The 14,579-nt window shown below is 38.4% G+C and overlaps 1 protein-coding gene across 1 annotated transcript in view; it reads left to right on the forward strand.

The window, feature by feature from the left end:
• NEK10 (NIMA related kinase 10) overlaps nucleotides 1-14,579 on the forward strand; it is a 280,588-nt gene that overhangs the window by 202,148 nt on the left and 63,861 nt on the right. The window contains exons 27-28 of the mRNA XM_030933079.1: nucleotides 14,022-14,205; nucleotides 14,302-14,388. Coding sequence (XP_030788939.1) covers nucleotides 14,022-14,205; nucleotides 14,302-14,388 — 271 coding nt within the window. The remainder of the gene's footprint in view (nucleotides 1-14,021; nucleotides 14,206-14,301; nucleotides 14,389-14,579) is intronic.

Raw genomic sequence — 14,579 nt, forward strand, 5'->3', positions numbered from 1 at the left:
TCCCAGATGCCTACAATTCAATTATTCATTCAACAAGTATTTACTGAGTGCCTAATAGGTATCAGGCACTATGTGTACAAAGTATACCACAGTGAGCAAAACAGACAAGGACTCTACTCTCATGGACCTTATGTATATAGTGTTATGATGATCATGAAGCTTCCTCGAAGCTCTCAGTCTTTTCTGTCTGCACCCCAGCTTCCCCCTCAAACCGTCTAATCCCAAGGTTCGCATTTGCTGTAGTGGATGTAAGAAGGAAAAACAAGGAGGCTTGCACTTGCTCTTTTATTTTCTCTTCCTTCTGGCAGGCTCTTATTTTGAGCTCCAGGAGAAATTTCCAGTTCCCACCTTTCTGCCAGAAGGTACCCTTGCATCTATTATATCCTTCTTTTTCTCCGGGTATTCTTTTCCCCCATCTTCTCCAGGGTCTATAAATCTCAGCCTCATAAACTGGTCTTAATAGTAGAAGAAAAGAGCTCTGGAGAAGTGCGCAAAATTTTCTGCAAAGGCAAGATATGTTGGGATGTGTTTCACAACATAATTTCCACACCCATTTGCTGGAGAGCGCCAAAGCTGCCTGTCTGATCTCAGTCTCTCCATGTGCCAGACCTATATTTTGAACCGAACATTTACCTGCATGTCTAACAGGTACTTACGCTCGGCAAGTCCACAGTGAATGGATTCTCCTCCCTTGATCGGTCATGTTCTTTCTCCTCATATCACCTTAATTGTAATCTTGACATCTTCAGTTCACTCTCTCTGAAATCCTTTATTCATTTTGTTAGCAAGCTCTACTAATTCTGTCTTTGAAATATCTGACAAATCCATCTTATCCTTTCAGTTCTCATTCTCATTATCTCGCATTGGATCATTGCAAGATGCAACTTTCTTGTCTGTAGTTTTTTCCTTACCTCTAACAAGTGATTCAGTCAGTATATCACCTCTGCACTGTCCACTAGGGGCCATTAAGGAATGTGTGTACTGGGGATGGGGTGGTACAATTGTTGTTTATCACTGTTAGCAGCCAGGGATGCTGGTATGTATATACATGACAGTCCTGCACAAATATGTGAAACAGAACCAGTAGTAGATACATATTCAAATATTTATTGCAAGGAACTGGCTTACATGATTGTGGGGACTGATGAGGCAAGTGCAAACTCCATAGGGATGGTTGGTAGGAGGAGCCAGCTGGAAATCGTGGTCATGGGCTGAAGCTGTTGTTCACAGGCTGAATCTCTTCCTCATCTCAGAGATGCCTCAGCTGCACTTTGGAGACCTGCCACCTGATTAAATCAGTTCCATCCAGATTATCGGGGATCATTTCCCTCCCTTAGCCATCCTCCACATTCCTACCCAAACTATTTTCCAAAAAGCACAACCGATCTTGGTAAATTGTTTCATGCTTATGACAATAAGTAAATACTCATGTAAGGAGTCATAGAAATTTTCTCTAAGCTTTTGGTGGATCTAAAAAAAGATTCCTATGATAATTTGATATTGCCAGAGAGTCAAAATATGGCAGACATAAGTGTCATCTTCAATTCTATCTACTTTGGAGGACCAGGCTGATAGAGCAATTATTAGCACAGATTATTTTTAAATTCACAAACCATTCATAACTGCACTTCTTTGTTACAAAATTCTTATTGTAGTTTTCTGATACAATCTATGATTTTTAGCAGACATTGACAGATACTGATATTTTCATAAATTCTCAGATGTCTTTAAAGTTGAGCATATAAGAATTGAACAGATACGTAAGCATTTAGATTCTCATTTTTTAATGCAAATAAAAAATGTGCTATTTATTTATCTGAGTTGCTTTGTTTTTATTATACCATCTGTCATTTACAATTGCTGAGCACACCACTAAAGGCATGTGTCTGCAATCCTCTGCTAGGAGATTAAATTAAGCCATGTGGAAAATGATGTGTTTTTAAAGGACAATATTTTTGTGAACATCTTTGCTTTTATTGTCTGGTTAATTGTTGACTGAATTTCCCCCAAGGCTATGAAAATGCTACAAGTAATGACGTAGGAAGAGAAATATCAGGAAAAATCATGACTTGATTTGGAAATGTTCTATGCTCATTATGTTATATGAAAATAAAGCAATGCCTTATGGGCTCCCTCACAAATACAGACACAATTCTCACATCCAAACTACAATTCTCTCTGTTTTATTGACATATAATTTACATGTAGTAAAATGTGCACGTCTTTAAGTGCCTAGTTCAGTGGCTTTTGGCACATGTGTAACGTCCACCCCAAACAAGAGTCAAAATTTATCTCACCTTGGAATGTTCCCTTAAGCCTCTTTCTATACAGTTCTCTACCCCATCAATAAGACTGGTGATTTCTGTCACTATAAATTACTTTTGCTGTTGTTTGACTTCATTTAAATCAAACACATGTGCTCTTTAGTGGCTGGCTTTTTTTCCATGATAAAATATCTATGAGATTCACCCACGTGGTGTGTATTAGTAATTTGTTCATATTGCTAGGCAGTGTTAAATTATATGACTGCACCATAATTTGTTTATCTATCCTCCTGTGATGAACACTTGTGTTTTCTCCAGATTTGGAGTTTCATAAGACTGTTGAAAACATATTTACAAAAAGACCTATACAAAAATGTTTATAACTTTTTCTCTGAAAGACCTAGAAATAGAATTTCAGGGTTGTATGTTTAACTGTTAAATAAAGTACCAAATAGTTCTTCAAAATTGTACTCTTTAACACTTTCAGAAGCAGTATATGAGAGTTCCAGGCATTCTACTTCCTTGCCCATATTTGGTACTGTCAGTCTTTTCAATTTTAGCCTTTGTGGTGTGATGATACTTCTTTCTGGTTTTAGTTTGCATTTTCCTGATGATCAATGATGTTGAGCACATTTACGTTTGATTTTTAGCTATTTATATATCTTTGTATGTGTGTGTGTGTTAAATATCTGTTCAAGTATTTTGCCTGTGATTTTATTGGATTACTTGTCTATTTTTGTTGATTTGTAGGAGTTCTTTATATATGCCAGATAATGAGCCTGTTGTTAAACGTATGTATTGCAAACATTTTGTATAGTCTATGGCTTGCCTTTTTTTTTTATTAATGGCATTTTTTTGATAAACAGAAAATTTTTATTTTGATAAAGACTTATTCATATAAGTGTTTGTGGTGGTCAGTGCTTTTTGCCTCTTTGTAATGAAATTGTTGCCTACCCCAAGTTGCAAAAATAGGATTCTTTATATTTTTGTAAATGTTTTAGACCTATGATCGCTTTTGATTTAATTTTATGTATAGAATAATGAGGAGATTGACTTTTTTGGTGTACATTTGGGTATCCAGTTTTTCCAGCATCACTTATTTAAATGTGTAGTCTTTTCCCATTGATTTTGCTAAGCATCTTTATTGAAAATTGCCTGACAATATATATGTAGATCTATTTACCTTTTTCTTTTTTTGTTTATAGATTTTTAAATTTTAAATTTTAAAGTTTTAATTATTATGGGTACATAATAGTTGTACGTATTTATGGTGTACATGTGAAATTTTGATACAAGCATAAAATGTTTAATGATCAAATCAGGGTAATTGGGGTATCAACCACCTCCAACATTTATCATTTCTTTGTGTTAGAAACATTCCAATTGCATTCATTTAGTTATTTTAAAATATACAATAAATTATCGTTAGCTATAGCCACCCTATTTTGCTACCAAACACTAAATCTTATTCCTTTTATCTTACTGTATTTTTGTACCCAACCGTTCCTTTTTTATCCCCCCTCTCCTCTCCTCTTCCCAGTCTTTGGTAATCATTATTCCACTCTCTATCTCCATAAACTCAATATTTTTTAGCTCCCGCATATAAGGAGGAACATTTTGTATTTCTTTTTCTGTGCCTGGCTTATTTCATTCAAAATAACGTCCTTCAGTTCCATCCATGTTGTTGAAAATGACAAGAGTTCATTCTTTTTTATGACTGAAAAATTTCCCATTTCTTTATCAATTCATTTGTTGATGAGTACTTAGGTTGGTTCCAAATCTTGGCCATTGTGAATAGTGCTGTAATAAAAATGAGCATGCAGATATCTCTTCAACACACTGATTTATTTTCTTGTGGATTAATTTTCTTGTGGATAAGTACCTAGCAGTGAGATTGTTGGATTGTGTGGTATTTCTATTTTTAATTTTTAAAGGAATCTCCATACTATTCATTATAGTGGCTGTACTAATTTATACTCCAACCAACAGCGTGCAAGCATTCCCCTTTCTTGCAGATCTATTTCTGAACTCTATTCTGTTCCATGGATTATAGGCCTCTTCTTAGACCAATACCACACATTTTGATTATTGTAGCTTTTAAAAAATATTTTATTTTAATTTTAATTGGCCAAAAATTATATATATTGTATACAACATGATGTTTTGAATATATATACATTGTGGAATGGCTCAACTGAGTTACTTAACATATGCATTACCACACATAGTATCATTTTTGTGGTGAGAACACTTAAAATCCAGTCTCAGTATTTTTCAAGAATACAATATATTGTTATTAAGTATAGTCATCATGCTGTACAATAGATCTCTTGAACTTAGCCTCCTATCTAACTGAGACTGTATATCTTTTGATACTGTAGCGTTTTAATAAGTCTCAAAACAAGCCCTGTAAGTCCTCCAACTTTGTTGTTCTTTGTCAAATTTGATTTGGGTATTCTAGGTCTGTTGTATTTCCTTATTAATTTTAGAGTAAGTTTGTCAATTTCTTCAAAAAAATCATACCTACAATTTTTATTTTTACTCTTTGTTTTAACATGGAGAATCTTGGCAACATTTTAAAAAAATCAGTCTTTTATTTTACTTATTCAACAAAATTTGTTAAGCATTTGTTCTTTCCTGGGACCTATTCTAGTATTCTCCTAGCCACAGACTCCCTCCTTCATAGTGAGGGAAGACAAATAATAGATAAATAAAACTATATTTAAGGGCTATGAACAAAAATAAAAGATGGCAAGGTAATAAAAAGTGATTGTAGACATAGGGAGACAGGCTTTTTATTATTATTATTATTATACTTTATGTTCTAGGGTACATGTGTACAATGTGCAGGTTTGTTACATATGTATACATGTGCCTTGTCGGTGTGCTGCGCCCATTAACTCATCGTTTACATTAGGTATATCTCCTAATTCTATCCCTCCTGGTCCCCCCACACCAAGACAGGCCCCAGTGTGTGATGTTGCCCTTCCTGTGTCCAAGTGATCTCATTGTTCAATTCCCACCTATGAGTGAGAACATGCGGTGTTTGGTTGTCTGTCCTTGCGATAGTTTGCTGAGAATGATGGTTTCCAGCTTCATCCATGTCCCTACAAAGGACATGAACTCATCCTTTTTTATGGCTGCATAGTATTCCATGGTGTATGTGTGCCACATTTTCTTAATCCAGTCTATCATTGATGGATATCTGGGTTGGTTCCAAGTCTTTGCTATTGTGCATAGTGCTGCAATAAACATACATGTGCATGTGTCTTTATAGCAGCATGATTTATAATCCTTTGGGTATATACCCAGTAACGGGATGGCTGGGTCAAATGGTGTTTCTAGTTCTAGATCCTTGAGGAATCACCACACTGTCTTCCACAGTGGCTGAACTAGTTTACAGTCCCACCAGCAGTGTAAAAGTGTTCCTATTTCTCCATATCCTCTCCAGCACCTGTTGTTTCCTGACTTTTTAACGATCACCATTCTAACTGGTGTGAGATGGTATCTCATTGTGGTTTTGATTTGCATTTCTTTGATGGCGAGTGATGATGAGCATTTTTTCATGTGTCTGCTGGCTGCATGAATGTGTTCTTTTGAGAAGTGTCTGTTCATATTCTTTGCCCACTTTTTGATGGTGTTGTTTTTTTCTTGCAAATTTGTTTGAGTTCTTTGTAGGTTCTGGATATTAGCTCTTTGTCAGATGAGTAGATTGCAAAAATTTTCTCCCATTTTGTAGGTTGCCTGTTCACTCTAATGGTAGTTTCTTTTGCTGTGCAGAAGCTCTTTAATAGGGATGTCAGTGAAGGGCTTTATAATTACATGACATTTGGGCAGGGACTTGAATACAGTTGACCTTTAAACAACGTGGGTTTGAACTGCATGAATCCACTTATACATGAATTTTCTTCTGCCTTTGCCACTCCTGAGACAGCAAAACCAACCCCTCCTTTTCCTCTTCCTTGTCTTCAGCCTACTCAATGTGAAGATGACAAAGATGAAGACCTTTATGATGATCCGCTTCCACTTAATGAATAGTAAATATAGTTTCTCTTCTTTGTGATTTTCTTAATAACCAACTGGAGAAAAGAAAATGTTATTAAGAGGCCGGGCGTGGTGGCTTAACGCCTATAATCCCAGCACTTTGGGAGGCCGAGGCGGGCGGATCATGAGGTTAGGAAATCGAGACCATCCTGGCTAACACGGTGAAATCCTGTCTCTACTAAAAAATACAAAAAAAAAAAAAAAAAATTAGCCGGGTGTGATGGCGGGCACCTGTAGTCCCAGCTACTCAGGAGGCTGAGGCCAGAGAATGGCATGAATCTGGGAGGCGGAGCTTGCAGTGAGTCAAGTTTGTGCCACTGCACTCCAGCCTGGGTGACAGAGCAAGACTCTGTCTCAAAAAAAAAAAAAAAGTTAAGAAAATCACAACGAAGAGAAACTATATTTACCATACGACATACCAATTGTATTAACTGTTTGTTATTGGTAATGCTTCTATTCAGCAGTTTTTGGAAAGTTAAAAGTTATACATAGATTTTTGACTGCATGGGGTATTGGTGTCTCTCACCCTCATGTTGTTCAAGGGTCAACTGTACATTAAAGGGATGAGCTCTGCAAATATCTGAAGGCACAACATTGGTAGCAGAAAGAGCAGCATGCCCAAAGATCCTGAGGTGGGAGGGAGTGAGCCTGCCAAGCTCAGGGAACAGCAAGGAGGCCTGTGTATCCAGAGTGCAGTGAAGCAGGGAGAGACAGTTGGAGATGCAAGTGCCATATTCCCTGGCATGCACCTGAGTGATGTGAGTTCTGAGCAAGCCAAGGGGGCACCACTAGGCTTTAAAATGATATAGCTGGCTGCTGAGTGGGAATAAACCACTGAGAGCCAAGAATGAAGCACTTTGGGAGGCCGAGGCGGGCGGATCATGAGGTCAGGACATTGAGACCATCCTGGCTAACATGGTGAAACCCTGTCTCTACTAAAAATACAAAAAATTAGCTGGGCGTGGTGGCGAGCGCCTGTAGTCTCAGCTACTCGGGAGGCTGTGGCAGGAGAATGGCGTGAACCTGGGAGGCGGAGCTTGCAGTGAGCGGAGATGGTGCCACTGCACTCCAGCCTGGGCGACAGAGTGAGACTCCGTTTCAAAAATAAATAAATAAATAAAAGAGATTGCAGTGGGCCAAGCAGAAGACAATGTTGACTCTTTTTCTTGATTTTTAATTCTTTCTCTACTGGCAATTAATCAGTTTGGAATTTTGACAACATGTGTAAAATGTGCAGTTTAACAAGATCTAGACCTTTCCTTATGTAGCTGTTAAAAATGAAACAGTCAGTGAGGTTCTAATTTGTGCGTTTCATTCCTGCCTGATAAACACTAATGTCTAATTCCATACTCTTTAATTCCTTAAGCATTGGTAAATTTCAATGGCTTTTTTTTTTTTTGAAAAACAGAACATTTCTTTTTTCTTTTTCTTTTTTTTTTTTTTTTGAGACAGAGTCTCGCTCTGTCGCCCAGGCTGGAGTGCGGTGGCCTGATCTCAGCTCACTGCAAGCTCCGCCTCCCGGGTTTACGCCATTCTCCTGCCTCAGCCTCCCAAGTAGCTGGGACTACAGGCACCAGCCACCTCGCCCGGCTAGCTTTTTGTATTTTTTAGTAGAGACGGGGTTTCACCGTATTAGCCAGGATGGTCTCGAACTCCTGACCTCGTGATTCTCCCATCTCGGCCTCCCAAAGTGCTGGGATTACAGGCTTGAGCCACCGCGCCCGACCAACAAAACATTTCTTAAAACCCGCCCACTTGATTGCTCTCTGTACATTGTGTCTCTTCTTCCCTTTCCCCTTCCCCTTCCCTTCCCTTCTTTCTTTCCTTTTCTTTTCTTTCTTTTTTCTTTTTTTTTTTTTGAGACATAGTCTCACTGTGTCACCCAGAATGGAGTGAACTTGGCTCGCTGCAACCGCCACCTCCCAGGTTCAAGCAGTTCTCCTGCTTCAGCCTCCTGAATAGCTGAGATTACAAGCCACCATGCCTGTCTAATTTTTATATTTTTAGTAGAGACTGGGTTTCACCATTTGGCCAGGCTGGTCTCACACTCCTGACCTCAAATGATCGGTCCACTTTTGGCCTCCCGAAGTGCTGGGATTACAGGTATGAGCCACCGTGCCTGGCCCATTGTTTCTTTCTTTTTTTTCTTTTTTCTTTTTTTTCGCCCAGGCTGGAGTGCAGTGGCGCGATCTCAGCTCACTGCAAGCTCCTGTTCCCAGGTTCACGCCATTCTCCTGCCTCAGCCTCCCGAGTAGCTGGGACTACAGGCGCCCGCCACCACGCCCGGCTAATTTTCTGTGTTTTTAGTAGAGATGGGGTTTCACCGTGTTAGCCAGGGCAGTCTCAATCTCCTGACCTGGTGATCCACCCGCCTCAACCTCCCAAAGTTCTGGGATTACAGGCGTGATGAGCCACTGCGCCTGGCTTCTTCTGTTTTTCTTGAGACACAATCTTGCTCTATTGCTCAGGCTGGAATGCAGTAGTACGATCTCAGCTCACTGCAACCTCTGCCTTCCAGGTTTAAGCAATTCTCATGCCTCAGCCTCCCAAGTACCTGGGATTACAGGTGCCTGCCACCATGTCTGGCACATTTTTGTATTTTTAGTAGAGACCAGGTTTCACCTTGTTGGCCAGGCTGGTCTCAAACTCCTGACCTCAAGTGATCTGTCTGCCTCAGCCTCCTGAAGTGCTAGGATTACAAGTGTGAACCACCACTCCCAGCCCCCATTGTTTCTTTTAAATGTTAAGTAGAATTACCTGATTCTGGCCTCGTTTGTAATGCTTTTGAATATATTCATATATACATTTAGTTCTATTGGCATGTCAGTCTGCCCTCTTGGAAAAACATGGTGGTCAGTATTGTTGTGATGGACCAGATCTTCTGTATCCTTAACATACGATAATTTCAGATTATGACATTGCTTTTCTTCTCCTCTTTGTTAGTATTATTCCTTGTAGAAAACCTGTATTTAAGTTAAAAGGGATAGCAAATCCTTTCATTTCTGATACAGTACTAGGTTAGTTATGGGAAAACAGTGAAACATTTTTAGCCATAATAAATTTGATACTGGATTTTTAGATTGAATTGTAATGACCAATTTATTCCCTAATTTATTTAATTTATTTATTTAATTCCCTAATTCATTAATATGTAATAGTGCTTTTAAGAAGTTCTAATTAAGATAGTATCATAATAAGGAGATAATTATGTCATCACAGTAACATTTTTAGCTTTGTATAAATATTTAAGAAGTTCAAAATAAATAAGATCCAACCTAAAAAGAATATTTTCTTTATTATATAATCCATATAAATTAGTTATTTTTAGGATCCCAAAACACCAGTTTTTCTGGTTTAACTATTGCTCTCTGAACTGTATGTGGAGAATGGGGGAAGGGAAATTCTTCAAGATTCCTTGATGAAAATAGACGATGTTATCATCCAAACCATTTTGGGAAAGCTGGACACAGTGCTGTGCCTCTATATTTCCAGCTACTCCAAAGACCGAGGCAGGATGATCCCTTAAACCCAGAAGTTCGAGACCAGCCTGGGCAACATAATGAGACCTTATTTCTAAAAAATAAACAAAACTAACTTTCAGGATCAAAGATTGAAAGATTTCCATCTACCACTGAGTTGGGAGTGGAGACCGGGCTTATTTTATCAGCCCACCTCTCTGATGTGGCAAAGCCAAGTCTTCCATAGGGAGGCCTGGAGGAAGGGTTCCTATCTCACCACTAAAGTGAACATTTCGCTCAGCTATGGTCTAGTCCACAAGGTTCCTTAATCATCTGACCACGCTGGCTGATTTTTAAAAATATACCTTAAAATGTAGGGACTAAGTTTATTTACAATAGTATGCAGTCAATGGCCTCTCTCCTAGTTTGAATTTTCTTTGTGCGATCATCCTTGAAAACCACAGAAGGTGGTGTGCCACTGATAAAAATCACCTCAGCTGGATGAATTTCAAGCACCTGGTAGCACTAAATTGAGATATTTAAGGGTACAGTTTATTAACAAAACAGATGGAAGAAACTGGGTAAAAATATACCTAATAGAATATGAACATTTCAGGACACAAAGAAATAGTGCATTTTTTGGAGTTCTAAAGTAAAGCATCTATAGGATGTAACTGGTGTTATGCTTTACATTTATTTCTTGATTTTCTTTCTCTCCTTCTAAAACTAACATTCTGGCAATTTAAAAAATTGCACTGATTTTAATAAAATAGGTGCCCTTAATTTTCCTACTGTAGCAGTTAATTTGGGTAATGTCAGTCTGTTACTGTTCGAATTGCTATTCAACTGAAAATGTATTGTGATCTGCTGCACACATAAAAATATTACATTATAATGCGCAAAATCGAGCTCAACGTAATTGTGCCTATACTAGTGTGGTGACAGGAAGCATCTTCTGTAATGGTGCTGATTTCCACATCAGTGATAATTTTATTGTCTGATTTGCATTGTATTCTCCTTGCTGCCGTATTGATATCCAGAATGAGTCTATCCATTTCTAGAACAGATGCATGCAGATGCCAAAAATATCTAGTTAACTCCCTCTCCTACTCCTTGAAAAATCTTAGTAATTAGAAAGTGAAAAAGATGATAGCAGCCAAATTCTGTCCCCAAAAGCTTTATCTTTTTTCTTGCCTAAATCCCTTTAATAGCTTCATGTACTTGCTGGATGTGTCTTCTGAGGACAACTTAATGGCTCAACTATTTATTGAGCCTTTGCAATGCGTAAGGCATTGTGCAAAGCACTGAAGGATTTAAAAGGGACTAAAGTGCCCCCAGTTCTTCAAGGAACAATTTTATAAAGAGATGGATACTCAAATACTCACAATGAAAAACTCCAGAAATCACAGTAGGGAAAATGTGTGGCATATGGTTTATGGCAAGGTCAAAAATTATATCAATATTTTTGAAGCAAAAACAGCTGCAAAGGACTGTTATAGAAAAATAATTTTTTTTAATTTAAATTTTTTTTTTTTTTTTGAAACGGAGTCTTCCTCTGTCGCCCAGGCGGGAGTGCAGTGGCACAATCTTGGCTCACTGCAAGCTCCGCCTCCTGGGTTCACTCCATTCTCCTGCTTCAGCCTCCCGAGTAGCTGGGACTACAGGTGTCCACCACCATGCCTGGCTAATTTTTTTGTATTTTTTAGTGGAGACAGGGTTTCACCATGTTAGCCAGGATAGTCTTCATCTCCTGACCTCGTGATCCGCCTGCCTTGGCCTCCCAAAGTGCTGGGATTACAAGCATGAGCCACCACGCCCTGTCTAGAAATATAAATTTTAAATCAAAACTATCCATTCTATATTCTCATATTTTTATGCATACAGAGTCTGAAAAAGCATCTCTCTCAGATTGTAAATTTCCCTTTATCAGAATTTATGCAAACAGTCTATTACCTATGGATGAAATTTTGGCAGTTACAAGTGACTATTGATTTATGACCCGATTGGTTCTTGGGTTTTGGTTGCAAGTCCAGTCTCCTTAAGTCTCGAATTGCCTTTTTCAGCGGGGACTCCAGCTTCTCCTGACTCTTCATATGTTCAAAGAAAAATGTTTTCCTCTGATGTTTTATCCATGACTGTTCTTAAGATAAATGAAGCCTTTGTTAAAGTTTTGCTAGTTTTAGAGATATTCGAATTCCAGCATTTTAATTGCATCGACAGAATAAAAACTTTTCTCAATTCAAAAATTCTCCTTCATCTTTTTTAGCCTTGGTAACATTGACATATCTTGGGTGTAAAGCCCTTAAAAGGTTGCAGATGCCCGTTGTGGTCTTCAGGGTAGGGTAGAAGATGATTTACTTCGAATAAAAAAGTCATAAAAAGGAAAAGGCCTTGCATTGGGTTTTTATTTCTATGCAAATTTCTAATGACTTCAGTTGAGGATAGTTAGAGGAAGAAGGGTTTTGTGGTTTGGGACCAAGAAAAGAGGAAGGCATGGAAGAAGTTGAGTTGGTTTTGCAATAAAGTTTTGAGCCTTAGAAAGAACTCCTGGATTTGGTATCAGGGGTTGAGTGTGGCAGAGCTGAGGCTGGCCTTAGAAGCCCCATACTAGCCTTAGGCATTGGAAAAATTTCTGAGTAGCGCATATCTTTTGCCGGAGAGCGACCAAAGCATTTCCCATCTCAGGTTGTAAGTTAGCCAACCAGGGTGGACCTCAGAAGCAGAAATTAGCAACTCAGAGTCATAAAACCACCTTTGAACATTTGATATACTAATTATGGAAAATCAAAGTTAAAATACTCCTTCACCTGCAAATTAACTTCAACAAAACAAGGAGCTTGGTGAAACTTTGAAGAATCACTGAAAAGAATCTCAGGGAAAAGAAAGTTTAAACAGCTATTGATTAGACAGTTTGCAATGCACGAATGTTTTTAATATTTTTTAAATCTTTTCATCTTACCTACAGAACATAAACATATGGAAGCTTTTAGAGGTTTACTTCTGACTCTAGTTATCCCTAAGAACTTAGGTTTACTTCATCTGCAAATTCTATTATTACGGAGTTTTGAGAAACCTATGCCTTGAAGCTGTGTCATTTTAACTGTAGGAAAAAAATAAACACATAAATCTGAAATAAAATAAGTCTGTCTCTCAAATGGGCATCATTGGGACCTTTTAGTCAAGAAGTGCTAGGTAATTTGTGACTAAATCATCTTGTATGCAATTCATAGAGGGAATTCTTTCCCCTTCAATAAATGCACCTTTTTCTTTCTTCTCACACTCTCTGCCTGTTATCCTTTCTTCCATCATGGCCTTTCTTTGTCTTTTTGTTTACCTGTTCTGTAGCTTTGCTTTGTCAGCACTGTTTAGCCGCACAGCCTAAGAAGGCTCTTCACACTTGCTGCAAATAGTCCCACACAATGAATGTCTTAGGTTCTAGAGTTGCTTGGGTAAGAAACAAGTGGTATTTTTTACTGATTCATAGTCATTCCTTCCACACGGTCTTTTTGTTAGAAAAACAAAAACTTCCAGCATTAGTGGCATTAATTAATTATTTTTATTGACCCTTGAGACATAATTTTTGCGTTTTCTAATGCTATTATTTAGGGAAATGTGGAATTACACAACCAGGTTGATGACTTTGTAGTGCTATCATAATGGAAATGCATCCATCTGTTTTGGAGGACTCAGGAGGACGCTGTGGCTAGTTCTACAGGGAGTGTTCAAGCCAGGCAGTAGTGTAGAGCCCCAAGTGGTTTGTAAGTTCTGTTCTCTGTAGCCCTTCTTTTTTTGGAAGACCTTGCCTCTCACTCTCCATGGCCTGGCTTTGTCTGCTACTAATTTTCCTGGAGTTTTGAAGAGAATAAGCCTTGCTTATTTGCTATGGTACTGAGAGGATTTGATAGCAAATATTTTTGAAAAAACTTAAAGGAGAGAAATTTCTCCTAAATTGATATAGTCTATTTCTTAGAAGTACATTTCCCCCCCGCCACTTGGTTGTATGGGCCTTTTCTACTGAGCACTCTTGCCACCTCCCTCCTTTTTGATCCAGTGTAGCTTATAGACTTGCATCTTTCTGTGTTTATGGACTGAACAGATTGCGAAACAGGTGTGTAGGTGGAACTACTGATGCTTCTTCTGCATCAAACATTTATATTGATATTTGAAGCAGTTAATATATGTTCTAACAAGATTTAGGTCCTATAGAAGGAAGGATGGAGAAACAGGCTATGAAAAACTAAATTTCTCTTTCCAGGAGACCTTTGAGAAGGCAAGCTTGAGTAGCAGCAGCAGTGGGGCAGCCAGCCTGAAAAGTGAACTTTCAGAAAGTGCAGACCTGCCCCCTGAAGGCTTCCAGGCCTCCTATGGTAAAGACGAAGACAGGGCCTGTGATGAAATCCTGTCAGATGATAACTTCAACCTGGAAAATACTGAGAAAGGTACTGCTAGTGGCAGTGTGTAAGCATGAACGCATTCTGAACTCCTTCCTGTTTCAAGACTCATTTGCATTTTTATTGTTTTTAATTAATGTGCAGATATATATTCAGAGTTAGATGATGAATTAGACATTTCGGATAACTCCAGCAGCTCCAGTTCAAGCCCTCTGAAAGAATCTACATTCAGTAAGCTTTCTTTTATCAATTTGCCATTTGCGGGATTCCAGAAGACAGTGATTTGGAAATCGTACTTGAGTCAAGGAAATATCACCATATACATAACCCAGTGGTTTGTTTTTCAGGTGCAATGCTAATTAGGACAGATGTGTCTGTCTCTCTGACAGAGCCCAAAGGTTAGCCAGCACAGTGGTTTTATA

The sequence above is a fragment of the Rhinopithecus roxellana genome, chromosome 1 (genome assembly GCF_007565055.1).
Source record: "Rhinopithecus roxellana isolate Shanxi Qingling chromosome 1, ASM756505v1, whole genome shotgun sequence".
NCBI classification, from domain to species: domain Eukaryota; kingdom Metazoa; phylum Chordata; class Mammalia; order Primates; family Cercopithecidae; genus Rhinopithecus; species Rhinopithecus roxellana.